Below are 24,819 nucleotides of genomic sequence, written 5' to 3'. Positions count from 1 at the left end.
AAGTAGAACTCGCAATCTCCCAATAGAGAGGCAGACACGCTAACCACTAGGCCAACTCGCGGTATGTTTTTGGGAGATGGGAAGAAACTGGAGAACCCAGAGGAAACCTACAAGGCCAATTAGGAAAACTTGTAAAACTCTGTACAGAATGTAACCTGAACACAGGGTCGATCCAGTCACCACACAGTCATAAGGCTACAAAGCTACACTCTGAGAAAATATAGTATATTATTGTACCTTGAAGGGTTCAACAGCTTGTTACTGGGGCAGTACCCACTAGGGTACTTATTTGTACCCTTTAGATACTGCTTAGGAACATATATGTACTTTTTTGTCCCTAAAAAGGTACACATAGTTACCATAAGGACCAAAAGGCAAGGTAAGGTAAGGCAAGGCAGCTTTATTTGTATAGCACATTTCATACACGGAAAAAAGAAGCCTTTATTTGTCACTTACATACTCAAGCACAGTGAAATTCATCCTTTGCATTTAACTCATCTGAAGCAGTGAACACACACACACAAGTGATCAATGAGCACACACACATACTCAGAGCAGTGGGTAGCCAAAGGCAACTCAAAGTGCTTTACAGAGCAATAAAATAGAGAATATGATAAAAGATATAGATTTACAATAAAAAGAGTAAAAATATAAAAGGTCATATTTCCAAAGTGATTTACAACTTAAAATACAACTTAAAATTAATTAAAAATAGCAAACATGCAGACAGGAGGTACAAGAATAAAAGATTTTAAATGATTTAAAATTAAGCTTTAAAAAAATAATAATTTGCCCTGGGGGGAAAATAGTGTAGATTGTACCATGGGGACAGAAATGGACTCCTACTGCACCCCTATTTCTGACAGTGTACCTGCTGTGATACTGTTCCGCCCTCTTTATTTAATTGCCATTATTTTTTTTCCAGGCTCTTCTGGCTCTAAGTCACACCATCCTTTCTCTATTATTTGCTGAAGCAAAGTTCATAAAGAATTGGTATATTTGAAAAAGAAAGCAATCTGCTTGGATTTTGTTCAATTAAATCATAAGAAAAGGTGCACACTCTAAGCCAGCCTCTAACCCTAACCTTTGTAAGATTTAATACCAGTTATATTATTATTATAATGCAAGCCAAAGATTATAGTTTTACCACAGGGATGGAGGATCTTCTGTGGAGGAGGAGGAGAAGGAGGATGAAGGCCCGTCAGTGATTTAATTGCAATTGCAATTTACCTTGAAGGCAGCTAAGGAAAATTGAAAACTGCTCTTTTAATAGACTTTATGTAAATAGGCTTTCCAATAGCCTCCTAAAATTTTATTACAATCAAAAACTTTTTTTGAACAATAAAAAGTTTTGTAGGATATATATTTATTTCATAACCAGTATGAAGTTGCAGTAGGAGAGAAACTGATACCCCTTTCCCACCAGGTCTGGTTCGGAGTCGGTGCCTGATCTCAAACCAGTTCTTTGCATTTCAACAGCCAAAGAACTGGCTCTCAGGAGGCACCAACTCTTTGCTGGTCTCAAACCAAGAACTGCTGAGGGGAGCTGATGGCAGTATCATCATGACCAGTAAGACCAACTAAAACTTTATGACCACCATTTTTAAAAGACCAAAGTTGATGGAGCGTCTAGTCTGATTAATCCAAAGAAGAAGAAGATGAATTAATTCACTATTGTTGTTGTGCATGGTGCTAGTGGGGCTGGCTAATGGTGATAGCGTGGCAGGCTATTGGCTCTAGCAGTGCTAATGGAGTGGACTAGCTGTTGGGAAAGTGGATACATATGCAGTGACGTAATAACTTGGCTCTATGGTGCCTGTCTGGCCCACGGAAAAACAAACTTAGCAGGTTTGCAAGTTGAACCAACTCTGAACCAGCACCAGGCCAGAACTAGCACATGGTTCATGGGGAAAAGGTTGATGAATGGCGTTGCCCTGAAGCTGTAGGACCCTGATATTCAGCTAGGAGTCATGTTCTTATTTCAGTGGCCAAAGGTGGCCCGACCATAAGAATTCAAACTTGTTAAGCTCTGGTCCTGAACAGTCAGCAGAGTCGAATACACATAGGGATTTCCCTGCTCTAACACATTTCATTTTATTTATCAGCTAGTTATCAGATTACTGTGTTTTGGCAGTCAGATTTGGATGAGTGTGGAAAGGAACACCGCTCTATTACTTGTTTGCTATCATGAAACTGCACTTTAGTGTAACCCCTAAAGTGAACAAGACATGATTCAAAATCCAGGTAAGTCCTCAGTAGCACAGCAGGCGCAACAATGTGGCAATGCTGCCATCTAGTGGTGAAATAGTGGAGACACTGATATAAATACTGATATATAGTACACAAATGGAGCATAATGTACTCCAGTATTACAAAGTATTGGGTTAGTATTGTAAATATTAGTATGATAGTTTTGGCAAAATGATATTGATGCATTTTTGGAGAACCTGAACATCATTCAATAAATTTAACTGATTTTTTTTCTTTTACCAGTTGCATTTCTGTGTGATAATAATAATAATAATAATAATAATAATAATAATAATAATAATAATAATAATAATTATTATTATTATTATTATTATTATTATTATTTGTACAATTTGTCTTCAGACTTTTTGTGGCCATTGCATTGATCTTCATCATTGCACTGTTGTCTCCGTCCTCAGTGGAAGTCTTTGTCAGCACAATTTGGAGAGCTGAAACCCAGGAACATCATTATCACATGGACAGAAAGCAAAACTGAGAGCTTAAAAACTGTATAATAAAAAAATATATATATGACTTTTATTGGCTACTTAAGTAACACAATCTCAACCAGATTAATGCAGGATAATTCCACCTATTCATCCTCATCAGTCTTACCTTTAATTTTCCACAAGAACATCTAAAAAGTCTATAGTAGCTTCCATGGATTTCATTTTTTGTAAGGACGATTGGTGCTGACATAATGAGGACTCTGGCAGGTTTTGTGAAGCCCCACAGATGTACCTGTTTCAAAACAACAGCGAACATAAGTCACATTATAACCATATACTAATGTTTATTCATAATCCTGTGAGAAAATTGATTGAAATATACTGAAAAGCACACACACACACACACATACATGGCATGGTGGGGTAGTGGTTAGTATTGTCGTCTCACAGCAAGAAGGTCCTAGGTTTGAGTGTTTCTGGTTGAGGGGCCTTTCTGTCTGGAGTTTGCATGTTCTGTCTGTGTGGGTTTACTTCTGGGTGCTCTGGATACTGGAAAATGTTATTCAGTGTCCCGGATGTAGTTCATATGAAAAATATGAGTGGCGTATTTCCCAGTAAAACACTCGCATCTATATAATATATATATATATATATATATAGCATTAATCCTTTCCATAACTGATTATTTTTCTATAACAGTATACCCTGCTATATTTTATTCCTCGCATCAACAATTTCATATTAAAATTTATTATTTCTAACCCTTGTTACCCAGCTATTATCTGTAGCCACTTATCCTGTACAGGGTCGCAGGCAAGCTGGAGCCTATCCCAGCTGACTATGGGCGAGAGGCAGGGTACACCCTGGACAAGTCGCCAGATCATCACAGGGCTGACACATAGAGACAAACAACCATTCACACTCACATTCACACCTACGGTCAATTTAGAGCCACCAATTAACCTAACCTGCATGTCTTTGGACTGTGGGGGAAACCGGAGCACCCGGAGGAAACCCACGCGGACACGGGGAGAACATGCAAACTCCGCACAGAAAGATCCTCATTGGCCACTGGGCTCGAACCTAGAACCTTCTTGCCATGAGGAGACAGTGCTAACCACTACACTACCATGCCACCCCATGTTACCCATATGCACTACATTTTAAGACACCAATAGTATTTTGGCAGATATAGACCTCTCTGTCATATCTCATTCATTGTGATAGATAGTAAGAACTTACAAGATATTTAAAACCATGAAACTGAGGAAATAAAAATAATTTTCCAAGATATATATTTCTATTTCAAGTATGGCTTAAATGCATAGGTTCTTGAAGCTCATGTATAATTCACAAAAGGATGCCCATTAAGTGCCTTTCAAATGAAGGTTAGATATGTGACAAATGCTTCGTTTGCAAGTTACATTTTCTCAGCCTTCAGTTTGACAATTAGAAGAATCGATATTAAACCTAATCCATGGCCAAGAGACCAAAGGAGAATAAGTTGGAAAAGAATCATGTCATTACTTTCTCCTCTGGTGAGAAGAGCAACACTGGCCAATCATGGGCATTTCTGGGCTCGGGTATATGGAACATGACAGTTAGTGTCTCTTCCAAACATGTTTGGCAACCCTGGGAATTCAAATCTCCACAATGCCATAGTTGGGCCCTTCAGCAAGTCTCTTAAACCTCAATTGCTCAGGATGCTTGGATTATAATTTTGCTTCATTTGACTCTCAAATGAATAGATATTGCCATGAATATTACTCATATCACCCATCCATCAATTATCCATAACCGCTTATCCTGTGCAGGGTTGCAGGCAAGCTGGAGCCTATCCCAGCTGACTATGGGCAAGAGGCAGGGTACACCCTGGACAAGTCACCAGATCATCACAGGGCTGACACATAGAGACAAACAACCATTCACACCTACGGTCAATTTAGAGTCACCAATTAGCCTAACCTGCAAGTCTTTGGACTGTGGGGGAAACCAGAGCACCCAGAGAAAACCCACACAGACACGGGGAAAACATGCAAACTCCACACAGAAAGGCCCCCGTCAGCCACTGGGCTCAAACCCAGAACCTTCTTACTGTGAGCTGACAGTGCTCACCACTACACCACCATGCCACCCCTCATATCACCCATTGCCATCATCGTTCAAGTGTCTTTGACAGGGAGGGAAGAAGAGGAATGGGGTGGTAAATCTGGATGACAGAGGGGTTTAAGGTGGGTTTTTTTTTTTCAGCAGATGGGTGATGTGAGGCTTGACTGGCCTGCTACCAGTCCAGATCTGTCTCCTATTGAGAATGTATGGCACATCGTGAAGAGGAGAATCAGACAACGGCAACAATGGACTGTTGAACAGCTGAAGTCTTGTATTGATTGATTGATTGATTGATTGATTCCGAACAGTAAAGAAAAAAAATGCAATAATCAAAACATAGTCATGAACAAACAAGGATAGCGTAGCCACAAGGCAGTAACATAATAATGTTCGGAAAGGATTAGGAAGAAGTAAATAACTTATCAAATCCTAACCCTCTATACCACCATTAATCAAACATCACTTTCCATCATAATAAAAATATATATAAAAGAAAACAAAAGCAACAAACAAAAAAGAAAACATACCAACATACCAAGACATACCAACATGGTATAATATCGAACAAATCAATCATATATACAGATACTTAGTATGTTATACATATATATATACACACATACAATACATATATACAGTACATACATATACACATATACATACACATACATATAACTATACACGTATCCATACGTACACAGACACCCATAATATCATATAATTATGCATATATATATATATATATATATATATATATATATATATAACACATACAAAATACTCATTATGATATAAATATATATCCATACGTACCCATACCCACAAATATACACTTATATTATCAATAGAATGTTATTGTAATTCCTCCTCCCTATACCTCATAAAGATCTGTTCCTTATACCTTTTTTTTGAACTGGTTTATAGTTGTACATTTCATGAGCTCCATATTCAAACTGTTCCATAGCTTTATTCCACAAATAGAGATACTGAACATTTTTAACGTTGTCCTAGCACTGCGAGTTTAAAATTTCAATTTCCCTCTAAAATTATAGCCCCCCTCTCTATCCGAGAGCATTGTTTGAATATTCCTTGGTACTTTATAATTCCTTACTTTGTAGATTATTAGGGCAGTTTTATATTCTATAATATCCCTGAATTTTAAACATTTAGAATTTAAGAATAGTGAATTAGTATGATCTCGGTAACCAGCACTATGAATTATTCTTATAGCTCTTTTTTGAAGTATAGTTATTGCATGAAGTGAACATTTATACGTATTTCCCCACACCACTGAGCAGTAATTTAAGTACGGTAAAACCAGGGAACAGTAAAGAATGCGGAGTGAATTATAGTCCAGGACGTGCTTAGCTTTACTCAACACAGATATGCTTCTTGATAGTTTAATTAGTATGTATTTTACATGTGATTTCCAAGTAATTCTATCATCTATTATTACCCCAAGAAATTTATTATTAGAAACTCTTTCAATGTCAACACCATCTACCTGTACATTTATTGCCTTAATTATTTTATAATTATTAAATAACATGATTTTTGTTTTAGACAGATTTAATGATAATTTATTTCGATCCAACCAACTTTTTAACCTGCCCAATTCTGAAGAGATTGTTTTCTAACTCATGTAAATTTGTTCCAGAACAAAACATATTTGTGTCATCTGCAAATAATACCATCTTAAATATCTTTGATACATTACACATATCATTTATATAAAGAATGAACAGTTTAGGACCCAATACTGACCCCTGGGGGATACCACAAGCAATGTTCAAACAAGATGACACAGAATCACCCAACTTCACAAATTGTGTCCTGTTGCTCAAATAACTTCTTATCCAATTTAATACAACTCCCCTTATCCCATATTGTTCCATCTTATTAATTAATATGTCATGATTAATAGTATCAAAAACTTTTTGGAGATCAATAAATATCCCAGCGACATGTTTTTTTTATCATCTATAGAGTTACTGATTTCTTCAATTGATTCCATTAGTGCCATCTCTGTTGATCTATTTGCTCTAAATCCATATTGACTATCACTGAGTAATTTGTATTTTCCAATGAATTTATCTAATCTGTTCTTGAATAGTTTTTCAAGAATTTTGGAGAATTGAAGAAGTAAAGAAACAGGTCTGTAATTTGTGAAGTTGTGTTTGTCCCCAGATTTATACAGTGAAATTACTTTTGCTATTTTCATATTGCTTGGAAATGTACCGGTTTGAAATGACCAGTTACAGATGTATGTTAATGGTTTAGAAATCCCCCCAATAATAGTTTTCACTAGTTTCATATCAATATCATTACAATCTGTGGACATTTTATTATTACATTTATTAACTATATCAATAATTTCCTTCTCATCTACTGGTGTAAGAAACATAGAACAAGAATTCCTCTTTATAATATTATCTATACAATCATCATTTGTTACCAGATCAGAGATATTTTGAGTTTCCTGAGTTGTTCGCGCCGAGTCTTTTTTCCCGCGAGTGCCGGCGTTAATTACTAATCCTTTTTTAACTTTTTTTCTATAAATAAATTTCCAGTATCGTCTTCATTTTTATCATACTGTCGCTTTCATTTTTGTACTTTTCACTTTCGCTTTCCTTTTTCCGGTTTTTTTTTTCCGGTTTTTTCTCTTTCTTTTTTCGGAAGAACCCCGAGACCGGAAGCTTTCTTTTTTTCTCCTCCACAAGCGGAGGCCATCTGATTTGCTTTACTATCAACAGATCTTCATTTAAGGTACGTGAATCTTTTCATCATGGCACACCTTCAGCCTGTTCAGTGTGCTGAGTGCAGGATGTTTAGTCATTCTTCCTCCGTCACTAGCGATAGCTCTATTAGCTTTACTTGTGATAAGTGCAGATTAGTTAGCTCTCTGACGGAGAAGATTACAGTGCTAGAAGCGCGTGTCCAGGCTTTAGAGCAGGTTAGTGAGCGTGAGAACAGTGTAGTTTCTGTTAGGGAAAGTCTGGACGCCCTAGGTGGAGTTAGCAATCCCCCAACTCCGGCATTAGAGCCCTTACAGCGGGGCGAATGGGTGACGGCTCGGCGGCATAAGCGTAGAGCCAAAGCTACCGCTGAGGCTCGCCCACGGGAGCACCACTCCTCTCCGCGTCACGTGCCGAACAGGTTTGCTCTCCTTAGTGATGCACCCACTGAGAAACCTGAAAGAGCTCTGGTTATAGGGGACTCTATCATACGGCACGTGAAATTAGCTCAGCCTTTAGGGGCACCAGCAGCTTTAGTCAGGTGTATACCGGGAGCCAGGGCGCCGGACATAGCAGGTAATCTTAGGGTCCTAGGCAAGCATAGGTTCTCAAAGATAGTTATCCATGCAGGAGCTAATGATATACGCCTTCGTCAGTCTGAGGTTACTAAGAGTAACTTTGTAGAGGTGTTTAAATTAGCGAAGGCGATGTCCGATGCTGTAGTATGCTCTGGCCCCATCCCAATGCGGCGTGGCGATGTAGCTTACAGCAGGTTATGGTCGCTGAACTGCTGGCTGTCCAGGTGGTGCTCTGAAAACAGTGTGGGCTTTATAGATAATTGGGCTAATTTTGAGGGCACTGCTGGCCTGTTAGGGCGGGACGGTATCCATCCCACTCGGGAAGGTGCTGCTCTCATTTCCTGCAGCATAGGTCATAGTCTCAGAACAGGCCTAGTTAATTTCTGACAATCCAGAGCCAAGGCCAGGGAGCAGACGAACAGGCTAAACCGACTGTCTGCTAGCTGCACAGAGTCGTCACTCAGGGCCCACTACATCGAGACTGTGTCTGTTCCCCGAGCTCAACAAAAAGGTAGAAATTTTCAGAGAGTTTGTTCCAGTAACCTAATCAATATAAAATTAGATCAGACTGACTGTACAGCTGCTGCCAGCACCTTTGATCTAAAGGTGGGGCTATTAAATATTAGATCTCTTACATCTAAAGCGCTAATGGTTAATGAACTCATTACTGATCAGGAGTTTAATGTACTGTGTTTAACAGAAACATGGATTAAGCCAAATGAATATATAGCATTAAATGAAGCGAGTCCTCCTGGATACAGTTATATACACCAGCCTCGTCTAACTGGCAGAAGAGGAGGCGTCGCGGTAATTTATAACGATTATCTAGGTGTAACACACAAACCTGGTTATAAATTTAATACATTTGAAGTTCTTCATACTCATATAATGTATGTAGCCTCAAAAAATAAGTCTACCCAGTTAATTCCATTGCTTATTATTTACAGGCCCCCGGGGCCATATTCTGAGTTTCTTTCTGAATTTGCAGATTTTATCTCAGATTTGGTTATTTCCTTAGACAAAGCTTTAGTTGTCGGAGATTTTAATATTCACTTTGATAACCCAGAAGACCCTTTAAAAACAGCGTTTGTGTCCATCTTAGATTCAGTCGGGATTAAGCAGAATGTCATAGGACCGACCCATAATGGTGGTCACACCCTTGATCTAATACTAACATTCAGATTAAACGTAGACAATATAGTCATACTTCCACAGTCTGAAGTTATCTCAGATCATTGTCTCATCTCATTCAAAATATGTCTGAGTAATAATATATGCACCTCACCACGCTACTGTATTAAACGTACTTTCACGTCAACTACTGCACAGAGCTTTATAAATGATCTCCCAGAGCTGTCAACTTTGATTGGGTCACTGTCAGCCCCTGCAGAACTCGATCAGGCAACTGAATGCTTAGAGTCAACATTCCGCCATACTTTAGATAATGTAGCTCCTCTAAAAAGGAAAATGGTCAGAGACAAAAAATTAGCACCCTGGTATAATGATGACACTCGCACATTAAAACAGACCACTCGAAAATTGGAACGTAAATGGCGTCAAACAAAATTGGTAGTGTTCAAATTGGCATGGAAGGAGAGCTTCCTGAAGTATAAAAAAGCTCTTAGTGCTGCGAGATCAACATATCTCTCCTCCCTAATAGAAGATAACAAAAATAATCCTAGATTCCTATTTAATACTGTAGCAAAATTAACCAGGAATAAGTCCACTATCAACACATGCACACCTGCAGTATGTAGTAGCAACGACTTCATGAATTTTTTTAATGACAAAATTGAGAATATCCGACAAAAAATTCAAACTACTAATTTAAGGTTAGACAATGAAAGTGACCTTGTAGTTAACAATATAACTGTATCAGATCATCAGTTAGAATGTTTTACTCCCCTAAAAGAAACTGAATTACTCTCATTAATCTCTACATCAAAAGCCTCAACTTGCGTACTAGATCCCTTACCGACACATCTATTCAAACAGATAATGCCTGGAGTAATTGAACCGCTTCTAAAAATAATAAATTCTTCTCTTATGATTGGCTATGTACCCAAATCCTTTAAACTAGCAGTTATCAAACCCCTGATTAAAAAACCTGACCTTGATCCCTGTCAGCTGTCCAATTATCGGCCAATATCAAACCTCCCCTTTATCTCCAAGATCCTTGAAAAAGCTGTGGCACAGCAGTTATGCTCATATTTACATAGGAATAACATCCATGAAATGTATCAGTCAGGATTTAGACCTCATCATAGCACAGAGACAGCACTGGTTAAAGTAGTAAACGACCTACTGTTGGCGTCTGATCAGGGCTGTGTCTCGCTACTTGTGTTGCTTGACCTTAGTGCAGCATTTGATACCATTGATCATTCCATTCTTCTGGATAGACTAGAAAATGTTGTGGGAGTTAAGGGAATGGCCCTCTCCTGGCTCAGGTCTTATCTAACTGATCGTTATCAGTATGTCGATATAAATGGTGATATTTCTAGACGTACCGAGGTAAAGTTTGGTGTTCCACAAGGTTCTGTCTTGGGTCCACTGCTTTTTTCTCTATATATGTTACCTCTGGGCGATATTATTCGTAAACATTGTATTAGTTTCCACTGTTATGCTGATGACACACAGTTGTATGTCTCTGCAAAACCTGATGAGAGACACCAGCTTAATAGAATTGAGGAATGTGTTAAGGACATTAGACACTGGATGCTCGTTAATTTCCTTCTGCTTAACTCTGACAAGACTGAAGTACTTGTGCTAGGACCACATACAGCTAGAAGTAAGTTTTCTGATTACACAGTAACTCTGGATGGCCTTTCTGTTTCTTCACGTGCAGCAGTAAAAGACCTCGGAGTGATTATTGACCCCAGTCTTTCATTCGAAACTCACATTGATAACATCACCCGGATAGCTTTCTTTCATCTCAGAAATATTGCAAAGATAAGAAATTTAATGTCATTGCATGATGCAGAAAAACTAGTTCATGCTTTCGTTACCTCCAGGTTGGATTATTGTAATGCCTTACTGTCTGGATGTTCCAATAAGTGCATAAACAAGCTCCAGTTAGTTCAAAATGCCGCAGCAAGAGTCCTTACTAGAACTAGAAAATATGACCACATCACGCCTGTCTTAGCCACACTGCATTGGCTCCCAATCAAATTTCGTATTGATTATAAAATACTACTATTGACCTTTAAAGCACTAAATGGTCTCGCACCACAGTACCTGAGTGAACTTCTGCTCCTCTATGACCCGCCACGCCTACTTAGATCAAAAGGTGCAGGCTATCTGCTGGTACCTCGTATATTGAAGGCTACATCAGGGGGCAGAGCCTTTTCTTACAAAGCCCCACTGTTATGGAACAGCCTTCCAAGTAATGTTCGGGAATCAGACACAGTCTCAGCATTTAAGTCTAGGCTGAAAACATATCTGTTTAGTCAAGCCTTTTGTTAATGGTGTTTATGAGGTAAAGGAGTAGATCTGGAGGGTCCTCAGACATAGAGTGTTTTGGTAAACTGGGATGTATGGATGCTGTCAGTCCCCACTCGCTTGCTCACTCGAGTTTGTTGACGGTGCAGTGGCTGGCTGCTTTATGTCCCGGGGCTCCCTCATGCCTGTGTTACCTTCTGGCTCTCTCCTTTTAGTTATGCTGTCATAGTTAGTTGCCGGAGTCCCTGCTTGTACTCGGTGCAATATGTATACTGTTCCTACTTATTCAGGTGACATTGGGCATACCTAACCACCTGTGTTTTCTTTCTCTCTCTCCCCCCCCCCACCCCAAATCTGTCCCTCTGAGTTACATGGAGTCAACAGGAAATCTTTTGGTGGAGACGGTGGGGACCTCGACTGGCTATCGTAGCCTGCAGGGAATCGGCCGTCAGACATTCTGTCGCATGTCCCAGACCCGGTGAAATGTAACTGAATTGTCTTGGCCAGGCCTAAGAGTCCCATCTGCATCTCATCATTGCTGAGGAGTGTGCTCCCATCACCCAATCAAGCATCCAGCCAGAGCAGGTCATGATATATTTTTTACCATATTAACATGCCATTGTGCGTCATGCCTGATGTAAAGACTCTTGTCTCTGCGAGCCTACCACACAGATTTAATACTTGTCATTTTTAGGGCATACCTAACAACGTGTTTTCTTCCCCCCCCCCCCCCCCCCCCCCCCCTGTCCCTCTGAGTTACATGTTGATCCTGGGATTGAGATGCTGGCCTCTTCTGCCCCTCGGACCTGCTTGATCCATCCTGGTGCCCTGTGTCTGGTCGGAGTTTTATCGCCCCACTCCTGTGAAGGACGGCCCCATGAGGACAGTTGAGGGTTATACCTGTTAAAACTGTTAATATTATAGTCAGGCTGTCTGTTGTTGCCCAAATGAGGATGGGTTCCCTTTTGAGTCTGGTTCCTCTCGAGGTTTCTTCCTCATGTCGTCTGAGGGAGTTTTTCCTTGCCACCGTCGCCACAGGCTTGCTCATTGGGGATAGATTAGGGATAAAATTAGCTCATGTTTTAAGTCGTTCAAATTCTGTAAAGCTGCTTTGCGACAATGTTTATTGTTAAAAGCGCTGTACAAATAAACTTGATTTGATTTGATTTGATTTGAGTTCATCTTGGTCCAACATTAACAAAAAAATTATTAAAACTATTAGCAACTACATCCATGTTATAATTTTCGATATCTTTGTCATTAAAGTATTTAGGATAATATATTTGTCCAGAGCCATCTTTAATAATACTATTTAATATATTCCATATTCCTTTAATATTATTTTTGCTATTATCTATTAATTTGCCATAATAATCCTTCCTACATCTCCTTATGATACTCGTTAACTTGTTTTTATATTTATTTTCTGCCTCTTTGGTTCTTAATTTAATAAATTCTCGATATAGAGTGTTTTTCTTCTTACAGGCATTTTGTAATCCCTTAGTAATCCAAGGTTGGTCATTATAGTTTTGTTTAGTACTATATTGCTTCAGTGGGCAATTCTTATCATATAATAATTTGAATATACTTAAAAAGTTATCATATGCTCTATCAATGCTATTCTCTGTATAAACTGATTCCCAGTCTTGCAGTAATAAATCATTATTTAATGCAAACATGGCTTCCTCTGTCCTAACTCTTCTGTACTTAAGTTTATGGTCTGTCACATTTCTCTTACAATTACAGTCATAAATTGTAAAAACTGGTACATGATCACTGATATCATTGATTAATATTCCACTTATAATGTTATTATCTATATCATTGGTAAATATATTATCTATTAAAGTAGCACTATGGTCATTAATTCTGGTGGGTCTGGTCATTTTGAGGTGAAGACTCATACTGTACATGGTATTAATAAATTTCTCTGTCATACTGTGCTTATTAGGGTTCAACACATCAATATTTGTATCTCCACAAATGAAGCTAACTTTTTTATTGTCTACTGTAACTGTCTTTTCTACCCAGTCCTTAAACGCCTCTATACTAGTTTCTAACGCTCTATATATGTAGCTAATTAATACATTTCTAGTTTTTTCAATATTAATTTCAATTGTTAAACATTCTAATAAATTATCAATCACAGTTGTCATGCCATCTATTAACTTATAATTCAAATTACAGTCCACATACAGGGTGGCACGGTGGTGTAGTGGTTAGCGCTGTCGCCTCACAGCAAGAAGGTCCGGGTTCGAGCCCCGTGGCCGGCGAGGGCCTTTCTGTGCAGAGTTTGCATGTTCTCCCCGTGTCCGCGTGGGTTTCCTCCGGGTGCTCCGGTTTCCCCCACAGTCCAAAGACATGCAGGTTAGGCTAATTGGTGACTCTAAATTGATCGTAGGTGTGAATGTGAGTGTGAATGGTTGTCTGTGTCTATGTGTCAGCCCTGTGATGACCTGGTGACTTGTCCAGGGTGTACCCCGCCTTTCGCCCATAGTCAGTTGGGATAGGCTCCAGCTTGCCTGCGACCCTGTAGAAGGATAAAGCGGCTAGAGATAATGAGATGAGATGAGTCCACATACACCGCCACTCCTCCTCCACCTTTATTTTCTCCCCTTCGTGGGGTGTATCAGGGACGACAGAGAGGAGAAGTATAGGAGCCTGGTGAGGGACTTTGCCATTTGGTGCAACAGGAACTATTTGCTGCTTAACACCTGGAAGACCAAGGAGCTGGTCATTGACTTTGGGAGGTCCAGACCAAGGTCACAACCAGTTCTGGTCGAGGTGGAGGCTGTGGATTCCTACAAGCACCTCGGGCTGTGGCTGGACAGTAAGCTGGACTGGACTTGCAACACCAATCACTTGTACAGGAAGGGACAGAGCAGGCTGTACTTCCTGAGGAAGCTGCGGCCCTTTAACATCTGCAGGAAACTCCTGTGGATGTTCTATCAGTCTGTGGATGCCAGTGTCCTGTTTTACACTGTGGTGTGCTGGGGGAGCAGCACATCCAAGAAGGACACATCCAGGCTGGACAAACTGATCAGGCGGGCCGGCTCTGTGGTCGGCATGAAGCTGGACTCTCTGGTGACGGTGGCAGAGAAGAGGACTATGGACAAACTACTGAACATCATGGACGATGCCAGTCACCCTCTGCACACCGTCATCAGCAACCAGAGGAGCTTGTTCAGTGACAGAATGCTCCTTCCCAAGTGCAGGACTAACAGACTTAAAAACTCCTTTGTCCCTCACGCCATCAAACTGTACAACTCCTCTCTGGGGGGGAACAGAAGGACAGAGGACGGGAAGGAGCAGTAGCCTAGCCTGACAATAAGCAATACTGGACAATGTGCAATATAATGTGCAATACCTCTTCCGCTGGACTTTATTTATTTATTACCCCCCCTTCCCCGTACCTTATTCTTTTTTATATTTGTATATGTAAATATTTAATTTAATTTATCTAGAAGTTTTTCTTTATTTCTATTCTCTGTTTATCTTGTAATGATGCTACTGGAATTTTAATTTCCCTGAGGGAACCCGCCCAAAGGGATCAATAAAGTTCTAATCTAATCTAATTTCTTGATGTGTTTGAAGTTAGCGTACATGCTTCTGCTGTTGAAATGTATTATTGATCATTTCCCCACAGCCTTAGTGGACTGATTGTACTGTTCATCTGTGTAATAGTGGCAATTATCATTAATGGTTGAGAAAAAGTTATTGTCCGGGTCTATGTCATTTTCTATATCCAATAGTTTATGGTCAGTGAATTCATGTTGTTTCAGTTCCAGGTTTTCATAATCAACAAGCATTTGCGTGAGCCGAGTAGTGTTCCGAGTAATGGATGAAAAAGTTATTTCAGTGTGTGTCATGGTTGAGTTTGGTGTCGTGTCACATTGGTATTGATTACCTTACAGTCCGATAACTATCACTGGTATTTGTCCAAGTCCTCAATGTTCCGTATGACCAGAACTCTAGCTTCCTCCGGTGTACCGTTCAGCTTAATGAATACTTTGCAGTTGGTTATCCATGTAGATTGAATTTTATTTTCTTTCTTCAGATGACATGCTTTTCTGGCGATGTCAACATTGCGTTTTGTCAGGTGCTCATTGATGTAGACGTTTGTACCTTTCAGTTTCCTTCCTTGTTTCAGCAATGCAGCTTTATGTTTTCGATTGACGAATCTCATTATGATGGCAGTGTTTTCCTTGTCTCTCCTGGGTAGAATGTGGCAGGCCTCGACGCTACTGCAATCAATATTGATTCCCTTTGAGTGTAGGAATGCCGACACTTGCAAGAATGGAAAATATTCCAATTGCAACACTGCAACAGTTAGTATCCTCAGAATGAATAACTTTATTTAAACATGATAAGTTGATCAGCAGAGCTGGTGGGGTTGTGCATGTACATATACAAATAATTACGAATACAAAAGACTAAAATATACACAATCTCAAAAAAAGTAAAATCTGTTGATTATCTGTTAATTATCTTCACATTAAGTTCATTAATAGTATGCCTAACTATTGTATTTGTATTTAGTTACGGCTACAATAGGATCAAAATTTATTCTACGAATGTTAAATTTAGTGAGTAAAATTTTCTATCATAGGAAAAATCCTTTTTGTTAGTGTGTAAGGATCTAATACCATTGAGTGGTTTCTATATTCACTTCTTTTGAGTGTACTTCTTGGTTTTAATAACCTGCTTGTTTGCTGAACACAAATATGACAATAAGTTCTTGTGTTAATGGACCAGAGTCCACTATTGGATCATTAATCCCTTCTGACTGAGAACGCCCTGCATGCATGGTTTATTGTTGGCTTCTGGTACATCCATACACTTTTAAATACAAAACCTACAATTAAAAACTTTGTTTTTATTGCATTTATTTAATTCCTAGGCTCCCATCTTTAACAGGGAGTGATGTTGCATACCATTAATACACTTTACAGTAGATTATTAGATTCTAATAGAATAGATGAGCCAAAATAATTGGGGATCTTTTGTAATGGGCCCCGACTCATAACAAGTATGAACAGGTGAGCCTTAAAGCAGAAAAGGTTGAGAACCCCTGGGTTAGAAGATGCATCATCAGGGTATGGTGGACATAAATCTATTTCAGTGAAACCTGAGGTCACTTACTGGTTTATAGGTGATGTGTTCATATAGTGAGGTTTCCGCCATAACAGAATGTTTTGCTGCTGTTCAGTGCTGTCAGGAGAGAGAGAGAGAGAGAGAGAGAGAGAGAGAGAGAGAGAGAGATTTATACTGGTGAGGAAACAATGGTTTATTGAAGCTATAATGTGGGTGAAAACAGGAACTTGTCTCTTGGATATCTGACAACATCAAATCTAATTATAAACCTTTAAAATGTGGGACATGTCATTCATTATGAAATGAAAGATTTTAATCATTTGTAAGTGGCTGTGGTATATGGTAAATGAAATAACACATGAAAGACTGTGCTGTTATACAAAAATTATGCACTGTGCATGCCAGTGCATGTTGTGCTGCATCCCACACCATTGCATTATTTGGATGTGCAGTACATTTTCTTGCCGACCCTCAAAAGTGAAAAAGTAGAAAATTGCAACATGATTTCATTCCAACTACATCCCAGGAGCATCACAGTCACAGGAATTGATTAGGTTTATATCTGTTTGTGGCACATAGAACTTGTTCAAAGTGTGATATTCACTGCATGATGAAATCCCATGCAGCTAGCACACTTAGCCGACTGTTTTTATTGTTGTGGTTGTTACAATAGCTCCTTACATAACATGATGTTTCCAAATACAGTTGTGGTCAGAAGTTTACATACAGTGACATGAATGTCATCTTGGATATGAATGTCATGGCAATATTTGGGCTTTCAGTAATTTCTTTGAACTGTTCTTTTTCTGTGGCAGAATGATTGTACAGCATACATCTTTAATTAAAAAACACTTGAATTTGGTGCACAAGTTTTAATTTTCTTTGGGTTTTCTGAAATCAACACAGGGTCAAAATGATACATACAGGGTCAAAAATTTACATAGGTTCACTTAGATTATTAATTCAGAGGTGCTGAAACTTCCAAAATGTCTCTTATCTTGCCAAGACCGAGGTCTCTTAACTTCCTGTTAGTGATCATGGTTGACTACAGCTGGTAGCTTCTCTGTGCCTTCATAAAAAGGGTTGTTTACAGCACTCATTGGATTGACCAACACACAGTGAAATGGGAAAGTCCAAGGAGCTCAGTGCAGATCTGAGAAAGAGGATCGCAGATGTACACAACCCTGGAACGTCTCTTGGCGCCATTTCTAAACAGCAAACTCCAAGATCAGTTCAAACAATTGTATCCAAGTTATTGTGAGGTGTAATCACTTTGCCAAGCAACTTTGCTTCAAGAAAACCCAAACTGTCACCCTCAGCTGAAAGGAAATTGGTTTGGATGGTCAGGAACAACTTGGGAACCACCGTGGCACAGCCCTGCCATGAACTGGAAGCTGATGGATCACTGTCTACAGTTCAGATCACCATGGACTAAGAGGCTGCTATCCAAGGAATAAGCAAGCAGCCATCCACTACTGCAGCCATGAAGGTGCCGGTCACACACCCGCTTGTCACACTGGAGATGAAAACGGCGATCGCGGAAAGTTGGACAAGGAATGCGAGGAATGCAAGAGCGTCTCCCAGCAGTGACCTTCAGGGGGAAATGTTGTCTCAGCAATGGCCTTAACCAAGGCCAGTGCTGTCTCAGGGAGCCGAATGTCGATAAGATAGAAATTGTTTGGTCTTTCCAGATGCAGTCTTTGCGCGTCCACACCGCTCGTCCATATCTGTCCATTCCGTCCGTTCTGTTCAAATTGGTCTCTGAAATACTTATTCCTTGCAAAGTCGAAAGCTTTTCCAAGATAACAACCATATTGTGGTTCAAGTTCTGAATAGCCACAGTCTGAGTGCCGACAGCTTTGCCCACCACTTCAATCATATCGGGCAGCTTTGTGGGGCTTTGAATAGCTGTCACCATTGTCTGATTTCCTCGATATGCCAGGGCAATGCCTAATCCAATCAGCAAAAGTCCTGTAATCATGGTTCCGAATAGGTAGATATCTTCAGTGTCCTCCACAGAAAGAATCGCCAGGCACATGACCCGCCACCGCTCCCACGCGTCCATCATGTAACCAGCCGCGAACGTTCAGGCAGGACAGGCGGGTTCCCCCGAACCCAGAACTGTGTCAATTTCGTTAGGAGACCAGTTTATCAATTCCATGCTTGTTTTTTTTAAGTTTAGTAAGTAATGCGGGGAGAGTCTCTTCAAAAAGTACAGCAGACGAGACGAGACAAAGAAGCACAAGCAGGGAAAAAAAGGAGGGAGAGGGAGAGAAGAGAAAATGCGACCGCCTTCCGTGGAAGCACGGAGAGAAAAACATTGTTACAACAGGACAATGAACCCAAACACGCATCAGAGCTGGTTGTGGAGGATAAAGCAGGCTAACATTAAGCTTAAAACAACTCCTGACTTCAACCTTATTGAAAATATATGGACCGTGCTTATAAGTCGAGTCCATGCCAAGAAAAAAAATTAATTGAACTCTACCAATTCTACCATGAAGAGTCATGAAATATCCAACCAGAAATCTGCCAGAAGCTTGTTCATGGCAAACAAAAATGTTTGGTCAAGGTGAATCTTGCAAAGAGACATTTTACTCAAATATTAGGTGTGCTGTATGTATATTTTTGACCCTGTATGTGTAATTTTGACCCTGTGTTGATTTCAAAAAACCTAAAGAAAATTGAAACTTGTGCACCAAATTCTAGTGGGTTTTTTTCAATGAAACATGTATGCTGTACATTCTCCCACAGAAAAAGAACAATTCAAAGAAATTACTGAAAGCCCAAATATTGCCATGACGTTCATATCCAAGATGACATTCATGTCACCGTATATAAACTTCTGATCACAACGGTAGATACTGTAACCTAGGCAGGTTTTAGAAAGAAATAAAAACTTTCTTACAACATTTTGTTGAAATATATTTATGGCTTCAAGTTGATGTGGCAAAGTATATTTTAGGCATACAAACATGTTTGCTTTGTTTGTTAGCCAGAATTCAAGAAACGTGACATCTATTGGGTTTTTGCAAGCCACTACAGGCATCTTAATGTTTCCTCTTTGTGTTTAAGGCCAATATGATCTGACACACATCCATTTAACCAAAGAGCTGACTCCCATCTATGGCATTTTAAATTGCACATTAATACAGACCTCTTGCACTAATATGACACTTACATTAACAACTGTTGCTACCCAAGCAAACTTTGTTTACATGAGACTTTATTTTCAGAAGGTTAATAACACTAATCTTACACTTACAATATTTGTTAAAGATACTACAAATATTTCAATGAAACTACTACAAAGAGTTCATGGGCCTTCTGTCTATCTGAGCTTGGGACCAGCACTAAGTATGTACTGTCTCATATAGCCCTAGTGGCTGGATATTTCACCTAACCTACACATCTTTGAATTATGGGAGAAACCAGAGCACCCATAAGAAACCCATACAGACACAGAGAGAACATACAAATTCCACACAGTGCTTCTATCAGCTGTAGGGCTTGAACCTGGAACCTTCTTACTGTGAGGCAACAGTGCTAACCACTACACCGCCTGGACTGAAGACAAGCAATGTTGAAGATGTCAGACATCTGTAGTTTGAAGAACATCCATCCATCCATTATCCATAGCTGCTTATCCTGTGCAGGGTCGCAGGCAAGCTGGAGCCTATCCCAGCTGACTACGGGCGAAAGGCGGGGTACACCCTGGACAAGTCGCCAGGTCATCACAGGGCTGACACATAGACACAGACAACCATTCACACTCACATTCACACCTACGGTCAATTTAGAGTCACCAGTTAACCTAACCTGCATGTCTTTGGACTGTGGGGGAAACCGGAGCACCCGGAGGAAACCCACGCGGACACGGGGAGAACATGCAAACTCCACGCAGAAAGGCCCTCGCCGGCCCATCAAATTCAAAATGAGCTAATTATTTTTCATGAAATAGTAAAATGTCTCAATTTAAACATTTGATATGTTGTCTATGTTCTACTGTAAAAAAAAATATGGGTTTATGAGATTTGCAAATCATTGCATTCTGTTTTTATTTACATTTTACACCGTGTCCCAACTTCTTTGGAATTGGGGTTGTAATATGTCGCATTCTTTACTTATCAAACCAGTCAATGTACAGTCATGGGACTACAAAGATACCTGCTGTTCCACCCTCTTTAATTATCATTATTTTTTCCAGGCTTTTCTAACTCCATGTCATGTCATCCTTTCTCTATTATTTGCTGAAACAGCATTCATAAGGGGGCGGCACTGTCGCCTCACAGCAAGAAGGTCCGGGTTCGAGCCCCGTGGCCGGCGAGGGCCTTTCTGTGCGGAGTTTGCATGTTCTCCCCGTGTCCGCGTGGGTTTCCTCCGGGTGCTCCGGTTTCCCCCACAGTCCAAAGACATGCAGGTTAGGTTAACTGGTGACTCTAAATTGACCGTAGGTGTGAATGTGAGTGTGAATGGTTGTCTGTGTCTATGTGTCAGCCCTGTGATGACCTGGCGACTTGTCCAGGGTGTACCCCGCCTTTCGCCCGTAGTCAGCTGGGATAGGCTCCAGCTTGCCTGCGACCCTGTAGAACAGGATAAAGCGGCTACAGATAATGAGATTAGATGAGAATGAGATGAGCATTCAGAAGGAACTGGTAAATTAAAAAAAAATTTAAATTAAAAAATTTAAAAAGCAGAAACTGCACTGTGTAAACCAGCCAAGACTTGTCAGTGATTTAATTGCAACTGCAATTTATCTTGAAGGTACCTGAGGAAAATTAGAAAACTGCTCTGTTAACAGGATTTATATAAATAAGATTTCCAGTAGCCTACTAAAATTTGATGACAAACAGTAAACTTTTTCATACAATAAAAAAGGTTTTATATTTATGTTATGTTTTGAATGAAGTTGGAGCAGGAGAGAAGCTGAACTGTGTTGCACTGAACCTGTAAGACACTGGTATATTAAGCTCAGCGTTTCAGTTATAGCAATGGCAAATATAATGTTTATCAAAGGTGGCCTGAGAATACGAATTCAAACTTTTTAAACTCTGGTCATGAAGAAAGTGTCAAAGACGAGGTAGGAGGCAGATGTAAGTGCAGAATTACAGTATATTTTATTTTAATAGTGAAAACACACAGGCAGACAGTCCAAACTCACAGCCGTTAAATGAGTGAAGGGTCGGGCGAGGCACAAATGGGATGACACAGGCAAAGAGAAAAACATAAACTAGGAACAGGAATCAGAATTCAGACAACCAGAAAATCAGTCACAGGAACAAGTCTTGGTAAAGTGTTGCAACAAACTCTATACTTCGCACTGAGCGTGCATATAAACAGTCTTTGTATAGGTGCACATATTGCTCCTTAATCATGTGCAGGTGTATGTCGTTAACAGCGTGCATGTGAGAGTCCGCTCAACACGCACACAGCCCGGGGCGTGCCTGAGAGTTCTTCAGGTGCATGCACCAAAGTACGCAGGACTGACCGACACCCCCCCCACACACACACACCCCAAAATCCATCTTTCTTGGCTCCAGTGGGGGCTTGGACTCAGGCTCAGGACAAGACTTGGGCTCTTGGCTTGAAATGGTCTCAGGCTCTGGAAATGACTCAGGCTTGAGCTCTGGAGATGACTCAAGCTCTGGACTGGACTCGGACTCAAGCTCTGGAGATGACTTGGGCTCTGGGCAGGAAGCAAGCTCAGACTCTGGACTTGACTCGGACCCTGGACTTGAACTCTGGACTGGACTCTAGTTCGAACTCTGGACTTCACTTGGACCTTGGACTTGACTTGGACTCTGGACTTGACTTAGATTCTGGGCTGTAAGAGGGCTCGAGCTCTAGACTTGACTTGGATTCTGAACTGGGCTCAGGCATGGGCTCGAGCTCTGTCAGCGCATTGCTACGGTCCTGGTCAGGACCCGGTGGTGGGACAATGATAATGTCTTCATAGCCAGGTGGCGTCAGGACGATGACGATGTCTTCATAGATGGATAGCAGCAGGATGACGATGACATCTTCATAGCCAGGTGGTGGTGGGACGACAACGACGTCTTCATAACCAGTTGAGGCAGAGGTCGCTCCGTCATCCTCCGACACTGGTTCTGGAACAGGCTCAGGTTCAGGCACTGGCTCCAACTCTGATGCTGGCTCTGATGCTGGAGTTGACACAGGCACTGGCTCCAACAAAGGCACTGGCTCTTGCACTGGAGCTGACTCTGACTCTGGCACCGACACTGGCACTGGCTCCGACGCAGGCACTGAAGCCGACACTCAGTCCAACTCAGGTGCTGACACTGGCTAAGACGCTGGCACTGGAGCTGACTCTGACTCTGGCACTGGTACTAGTTCTAGAGTAGACACTGGCACAGGTTCTGGCATTGGCTCTGGCACTGGCTCTGACTCTGGTGCTGGCACTGGTGCTGGAGTAGACACTGCTGCAGGGTCTGATGCTGGCTCTGGAACTGACACCAGCACAAACGCTGGCACTAGCATTGGCTCAGGCTTGGGTTCAGGCACTGGCTCTTGCTCTGGCTCTGATGTTGGCTCTAGTGTAGGCAGTGACTCTGGCTGGACCTCTGGTTCAGATGCTGGCTCTGATGCAGGCTGAGGGACTGGTTCTGGTTCAGGTGCTGGTTCTGATTCTAGCTCAGGTTCAGGTGCTGGCTCTGACTGTGGAACAATCTGTGGGACTGGCTCTGGAACAACAGCCTCTAGGAGGGGCTCCGGAGCAGCGGCCTCCTCTGCTGTCACTGCAAAGGCCATTGGAGGGAGCTCTGGAGCAACAGCCTCCTCTACTGCCACTGCGTCGGCCACTGGAGGGAGCGCTGGAGCAACGGCCTCCTCTGATGCCGCTGCGTCAGCCTCAGGCATGATAGCCCCCTCCCCAAAATTCCATGGGGGTCCTCTTCTTCTACTGATTCATAGATAAACGTAAGCATGCATAGGAAAGTCTGTGAGCTCCAAAGGCCCGGGTGCTCAACTCTGATGAGGTACTCCACCCATTGCCGAGCTCATCCAGCTATCCAAGTGAACATGGAGCTCAACCAGATCGGCTCTGGTGGCTTGGATTCTTCGAGGTCTGCATAGAACGGGTTACACTGCAGGCTGAATCCCCGAGGGTGATATATTCCATCGTATGGTGCTGGGATGTCCATTCCAACATGCTGCCGGAAATAAAAGGGTAGGGGCTGAGACTAGGGAACCCGGTAGATGTGTGGGATGACGAACTGGATAACTTCCGCTACATTCATTGTGTTGGCAAAGTATTCTGTCAGAGACGAGGTAGGAGGTGGATGTATGTGCAGAATTATGTTTTATTTTAATAGTGAAAACACACAGGCAGACAGTCCAAATCAGCAGGCAAAATCACAACCATTAAACAAGCAAAGGGTCAGGTGAGGCACAAATGGGATGACACAGGCAAAGAGAAAAACGTAAACTAGGAACAGGAATTAGAATTCAGACACCCAGGAAATCAATCACAGAAACAAGGCTCGGCAAAGCGTTGCAATGAACTCAATACTTCGCACTGAGCGTGCGTATAAACAGTCTTTGTATAGGTGCACATATTGCTCCTTAATCATGTGCAGGTGTGCATCATTAACAGCACGCATGTGAGAGTCCTCCCGACGCACACGCAGCCCAGGGCATGCCTGAGAGTTCTTCAGGTACATGCGCCAAAGTGCGCAGGACTGACAAAATGAAAGTCCTTTCAAGATCTGCCTTTTATCAAGAGCTTTTTATGTCTTTAACTTGTCCCTATTGCCTCCATTACTGCACATTAATATAGCTGTGAGTATAAAGTTATTCGAACACAAAAACTTTGAAGGATGTTTGAAGGTAACACTGAATTTAGTAGAATATTACGAGAGGTACTCATTTCAAAGCTTCTTTTAATGGAATGAAGCAATGACATGTCAAGCTGTTTAGTTTAAAAAATTTGAACTTGGGGTTACTGGAAACCTTTCCTACAACATCATGCCCTGTCATATTTTATTTGTTACATACAGTTCTGCCTCAAAAAGAAAAAAAGTCTTACCTCATGTTTTTGTTTTCAGGAAGAGGGTTATGTTGTGAATTCATGCCTCTGTGATTATCTGTGTGTAAAGCCAAGCTTCTTCTGCAACGTTCCTTTATTAAAACTCTGATGTCATCTCTCAT

General features: G+C 41.0%; 1 protein-coding gene across 2 annotated transcripts; it reads right to left on the bottom strand.

Annotated features, from left to right (window-relative positions):
* Nucleotides 1-380: 380 nt before the first annotated feature.
* LOC132882014 (uncharacterized) lies at nucleotides 381-24,819 on the bottom strand. Of its 2 annotated transcripts, XR_009654099.1 has the most exons (4): nucleotides 24,698-24,812; nucleotides 16,702-16,770; nucleotides 2,866-2,991; nucleotides 381-2,699 (listed from the first exon to the last, which is right to left on the bottom strand). XR_009654099.1 is itself a non-coding variant. In XM_060915186.1 (3 exons), the coding sequence occupies exon 3, from the start codon at nucleotides 13,713-13,715 to the stop codon at nucleotides 12,738-12,740; it is 978 nt and encodes a 325-aa protein (XP_060771169.1). In that variant the 5' UTR covers nucleotides 13,716-15,803; nucleotides 16,702-16,770; nucleotides 24,698-24,819; the 3' UTR covers nucleotides 12,713-12,737. The 2 variants fall into 2 exon arrangements, 1 of the variants encoding a protein (XP_060771169.1); XM_060915186.1 differs by lacking the exons at nucleotides 381-2,699; nucleotides 2,866-2,991 and adding an exon at nucleotides 12,713-15,803 and having other exon boundaries at nucleotides 24,698-24,819.

Source organism: Neoarius graeffei, chromosome 2, assembly GCF_027579695.1.
Source record: "Neoarius graeffei isolate fNeoGra1 chromosome 2, fNeoGra1.pri, whole genome shotgun sequence".
Taxonomy (NCBI): domain Eukaryota; kingdom Metazoa; phylum Chordata; class Actinopteri; order Siluriformes; family Ariidae; genus Neoarius; species Neoarius graeffei.
The sequence above is the reverse complement of the archived record's forward strand: the minus strand, read 5'-3'. Positions and strand labels throughout refer to the sequence as shown.